Source organism: Populus alba, chromosome 1 (assembly GCF_005239225.2).
Source record: "Populus alba chromosome 1, ASM523922v2, whole genome shotgun sequence".
Classification (NCBI taxonomy): domain Eukaryota; kingdom Viridiplantae; phylum Streptophyta; class Magnoliopsida; order Malpighiales; family Salicaceae; genus Populus; species Populus alba.
The window spans coordinates 9211633-9217415 of NC_133284.1; the positions used below are offsets into that span (position 1 = coordinate 9211633).

At 31.6% G+C, this 5783-nt stretch overlaps 1 protein-coding gene across 1 annotated transcript; it reads right to left on the bottom strand.

The window, feature by feature from the left end:
* Positions 1–359: 359 nt before the first annotated feature.
* LOC118033735 (protein SPIRAL1-like 5) lies at positions 360–1100 on the bottom strand. The gene is made up of 2 exons (XM_035038835.2): positions 765–1100; positions 360–669 (listed from the first exon to the last, which is right to left on the bottom strand). The coding sequence occupies exons 1-2, from the start codon at positions 987–989 to the stop codon at positions 595–597; spliced, it is 300 nt and encodes a 99-aa protein (XP_034894726.1). The 5' UTR covers positions 990–1100; the 3' UTR covers positions 360–594.
* Between the last annotated feature and the right edge of the window lie 4683 nt (positions 1101–5783).

Below are 5783 nucleotides of genomic sequence, written 5' to 3' on the forward strand. Positions count from 1 at the left end.
GGCAAATACCACCACCGGGGAAAAAACCCACAGACACTTTCTCAACTATTTTGAGATTTACATGCAGTTATGAACATTTTTCTTCCATAGAAGGAAAGCAAGGAATGTCGTCATGCATCATGACAAGATCCATAGAAGAAATCTTTAGAGATCACTGAAATCACAAGTCCTTAGTTAACAATTAAGGGAGAAAGGGATAAGAAAAGGTGAAGATTTTACAAAGCTCAACTGCAAATGGTTTAGACCACAACATGGTATGCTAAAATGAGAAGGGTCCCTCTTTTCGTTTCCAAATCTGGCCATGCTTCAAACCCCATCATTGAACAACAAAATCATATGAGGAGATTTTAATATCATAGTAATAGGAATCGTGCTTCACTTAGTATATATAGATGATAAACCATACAAATTACGTGCTTTATAATACATAAACTGACTAATTTTCAGTCACATCTACATGAAAATCACACACCATGTGCTAGTACAACACTCTTCGAATTTAACAGCAACGGGAACTTAATCCCTTATTTTACATGGTATTTAATTTGAAATCCACACAATATTAAAGGTAGACAAAGTTTGGAGAAAGAAACATCACTTATCTCCAAACAGGTACCCCAGAGATGAATCCCCTCCTGGCACCGACTTGACTTTTGTAGATGGACGATCCTGAAAAAAATCATGAAGGCGGTGAATTATCATACATATGTGGCAGATAAAAGTACTTAGTGTATGTATGTCCCTACATGAGGAGGACAACTCACAGTAATAAAGTTTCCTGTATTCTGGCCTTGAGCTCTGTGATAATTGTTGGAGACCTGCTTCTTCTCAGCCGAACCACTATCCGGTGGCTTCTCTACGGTAATGTCAACCCCATATGGTGGTAGGTTAACCGGGCGCAAAGGCGGAGGTGCACTTGGTTGCTCATCAGAACCAAAAAGGTAACCCAAAGAGCTCTGCCCGCCGCCGTAGCTTCCACCTCTACTCATGGCTGCTTATATAATTAATGATCAAGATCTGCAAATGACTCACTTACAAAGAAGGGAAAGAAGAGGAGAGAACCCTAATATACACACACACACACACACACCAAGTTAGTGTTCGTATGTACGTAGCTGGTGATATGTTTACCTAACATAGGTAGGTATGCTGACTGTGTGTTTGGATGTTGATACATCATGACTACTTAGTCATCAATGTTCATTATTGCACACCATGACCGAATTAACCATGAGCATGCCATGTATTGTTCCTTTTTTCATAAAGGGGGCGTATGATTCTTTTTTACCCACGCTAGTATAAATATATATGGATGATATTGTCATTTCTCAGGGATTACTTACATCAACAGAAGCAAAAATACAAAATTCTATGATAATCTTCCCAGGATGCATATAGCAGCAGTTCAATGATAATCTTCCATGGATCCTCATGCCAAATTAAGGAACTTCGTTCAAGATGTGTTTCGCTTTGGATTATAACTGTGGTTATAGCTATATATATAGTTTATTTATGGTTGTTGCAATGATATGTAAATAATAATAATAATAATAATAATAATAATAGAAAACACCACCTTCATAGTAATTCTCTTATCTCTTAGTTTATTATCTGATATACTACGGACTATGCCTAAGGTATAATTAGTCTTTCTCGAAAAGTAAAATAAGTAGTGCTAGCAAGATTAAATGATTTTTTTTCATTTCAACCTCTGAAAACTTGTACTTCAAATTCAAGAAGAAGCTAGCTGGCAGACATAGATATGCATACTTCTGATCATCGGGCAGGCTTGGAAGTTTCCTCCCGGAGTCTAGTACACAAAAGAATTGTTATAGGTCTTCAATTGTATCTCTACACAAGCAATGAATTCCATCAATATTAAGAAACCGCAGCTCGCATAATGCTCCACGTGTTTACCCGACTTGAATTTTTCATTAATTACATGTAGTTATAAAGTTGCTAATTAAAATTTTACCTTAAGATCGCTCAGAAATACATAAATATATCAAATTAATTAGCTCTAGAAATGAAAATGCACACTTTTTTCCCCTTGTAATTCAATATATAGTTTTTGGACAAACCTGCAACTTTTTTTTTTATTATTATTATTGTTATGTTAATAGTGATGATGGTCCGAAGATATTTTTCAATTACCTGTCATTCTTAAAGATTAAACCAAAATTCATGAAATTTTTAATTTTTACAGTTTAATCTAAACTTATAGTTAAAAAGAGTTATGTTTACTTCTTGATTAGCAGGATTCAAACTTGCAACTTTGTTATCTCTCTCATTAAGGTATATTACTACTAGATTTAACAGTTTTATTGATAAAAATTTATGTTGGTATTTACACGCACAGTCTATCAATACGTATATTATTGACAGACTCACGGATGGAAACAGTCCGTCAAAAAAACTGTTCTTGGTAATTTACAGACGGACAAAGCACGCCAAAAACAATTGTCTGCTTCATTCCTTCAGTATCTATATCAGTAAATATAACATATCACTGGCAAAATATCATTTGTAATTCCATCAAAAAAATTAAAAAAAAAATTTGGGGTTTTTAAAAAAATTAAGCAATTAATGTGGATATAGGTTATACATGTTGTAAATAATGGAGTTTAAAAGATTATTTCGAAAAAAATTTTATTTCACATTAGAAAGATATTATCTTATTCTTTTAAGTTAAAGTATTTAAACAAAAAAGGTTTTTTTTTTTTTTTTTTATCTAACATTAAAAAAATATAACTTTTTTTCTTGTGAACATAAAGTATATATAATAAAGGGATTCGAATTCCATATTGAAAAAATAAAACATTCTTCTAGTATTTATAAAGTGAACTTTGAAATGGATTAATAACCAACTGAAAAATATATATAAAAAAGAAGGGTTTTTTTACAAGGAGAAAAAACACATTAAAAAAAATAGATCTATACCGGGTTTTTCCAGGTCACCTAGGTCCTAGGTTGACCCGATAGGCTAGACTGAGTCTGATAACTATGCTTTAAAGTTTGAGTGCTCAAAATTGATTGCGAGCATTCAATGGTCAAAGCACTATAAGCTTCATCAGGTTTTATTCGTGTCCAAGAACCGTAACCTACAAGAAAAACAATGTTGGCAGTTTTATATATATATATATATATATATATATGGATGTGATAAAGAAAAATTACCATCCACTTCGAATGTTAAACAAACAGAACAAAGTTGTTGGTGTGCGTGGTAACGGAACCGTAAACACGTCGGTTCTGATTTTTCGCACCAGATTATGACGGTCGCATGAAATACTTTTACGTCACACGTTGAATGTATTCTGCCCATACAGTCTGACATGTACTGTAGTCTGAAATCCTTTCAAATTGCCATGTCATTCCAGCCTGTAAGCTCTCTTTCTTTCATATATTTTTGGCTTTCTTTTATGTCTCTACCAAAAATCACGCAACTTATATGATACAAATTAATTATCTGTTAGTAAATGAAAAATAAAATTTTAATATTTGGAATAAAAAAATCATCCTGAATTCGATCTTACCAATTTTAGTGTGATTCTCTCAAATCCTCATTGCAATATTAATAGTAGCTCTCTCCCATTCGAATCTCTTATAGTCTTTAGAATATACCGACGAACATATTTTATCAGTATACCCGTATGTAATGAACATCATGAATAATGTCTGAGAGAAAAGGAACAATTCTCATAGTCACTGGAATATACTGACGAACACATTTCGTTAGTATACTTGTATATAATGTACAATCTATCATTATTTCCATTTATGTCAAACAATGTCTGATGTCAAATTATATATGTATTCCTAAATTCACAGCTGCACATATAACACAATAACACTAGTTCACGTCACAATGATAAAATAAATATGTTCTTGTCATTCAATAATAAATTAACATCATTGTCATTATATTGAAGTGAATTTTATCCATAAATATTACATTATATGTTATTGCATTGCATATTCGTGTTTTGCAAATTAATCAGACTTGTTTTCTTCTTAATCAATTGACTCTTCCTCTTCTTTATCGCAATCTTCTGAGTTGATTCCATCATTATCATCTTTATTGATTTGTGCATGTCCACTAGAGCTCAAAACATTATTCCACTCATTAGCATCAACACCAATAAAAATATTCTCGACAATACGAGAATTTGAATTTTCTTCTAAGTCATTAAATAGAGCAACTCGATATGGATCAATTAATTCACCAAGTTGAAAAAATATCACCTCTCACAGTTAATTCATCGTTATTATCCTGAATAACCTCGACATGACTTCTAGATTTGGTTTTCACTACGGATAACCAATCAACTCTTGAGCGATCATTTCTAAAGGAATGAGTGTATATGTAATAAATTTGTCAGCATTGCTTAGCAAAAATAAAAACATTATCGATGTTGCGGAGTCTAGCATTTAAATCAATTTCAACCAAACCATGAAAGAGATCTATGTTAATTCCTATCAGTGGTGTCATACCAATAACATTTGAATAAAAATACTCCATTATGCTTGCTATTTTATTGCAATTCAATGACATGTTCCAACTTTTTATAGTAGTAAACTTCAAACTCATTAGAACTGATCCTTTAACATACAACTTAATGTTATTTGTCTTTCTACCTTACCCATATTCTTTAGTATGAAATACATATCCATTGATGAAATACCCGTTGTAACACTTCAACTTTCTTTTAAGACCCAAACTTAGTAAAGACAAAGTAATATTAGCCTTCCCTCTCAATTTATAAACCTACTACATGAAGTACAATCATGAACACTTAATGAGAAATGTGTAATGAAATTAAATATCCTGAAAGATAAAAATAATTAAACACTACTTACATGTGTTCTAAACCATGTGGAAAGTTGTTCATCTTATAATCAAAATATTTAGAATTCAGTTAGTTGTGAGTTTTGGAATAGTAAATATTGACGATGTTGCCTACGATGAATTCAACAATGTATCAATTAATGATATTATAAGAGATAAATTATTTGAAAATAACAATATGTTAAGTATTATGCTTACTGAATAAAGAGTCTGAGTTCATCACAGTTAAATAACATATAATTATATGCTTGTTTGAATTTTATTTCTGACAAATATCTTACCCTTATTTGTATTTTTTGGTACAGGTCATCCAGGATTCGAGATTATTGACAAGCTCCCACAAGAAGACACTTCTCCACCATTTTTATTTCTTAAAATGCGATTGATTCTTGTTTTGAATTGAGGGTTAAAATAATTAAGATAAATGTTTAGATCTCTTCAACAATTTAGGCCTCACATATCAAGACCTTAACATGCCCCTTGTTTTTTACTTTTCTTTTAAGGTTAAATAAGTATCTGCATGGAATTAAATAAATGTTTTGAAATATGAAAACAAAAGATAATAAAATTTTAATTATGATGCATGTGTCATCCTTAATCTCTTGAATAGATACATCCATCTATATTGGATTGAGCCTCCAAGTTTTGCCTCAGATGGTAAATATATAGGTAGATACTCCATCGCGTAAAAAAATATAGGGAATATCATTGCAAGTTTGCATATTATTTGAACGATATTCATTTCAAATCTCTTCAAATGTTGTGTCTACAACTTGTTAAAGTATATATCTCTAATGAAATGACTGATCTCTATTAATGCATCTCATATTTCCTTTGGTAATAAATCTCGGTAAGCTAATGGAATGAGTGTTGCTTAAACATGTGGTAGTCATGACTCTTCATTCTATACAAGCTGCAATCCTCTAAATTTACC

What these genes read in the sequence shown, in the direction of transcription:
- LOC118033735 (XM_035038835.2), bottom strand. Translation starts at nt 989, where the DNA reads ATGAGTAGAGGTGGAAGCTACGGCGGCGGGCAGAGCTCTTTGGGTTAC. An exon ending in ATACAGGAAACTTTATTACT is followed by an intron (nt 670 to 764) that starts GTGAGTTGTCCT and finishes GATTTTTTTCAG; the next exon opens with GATCGTCCATCTACAAAAGT.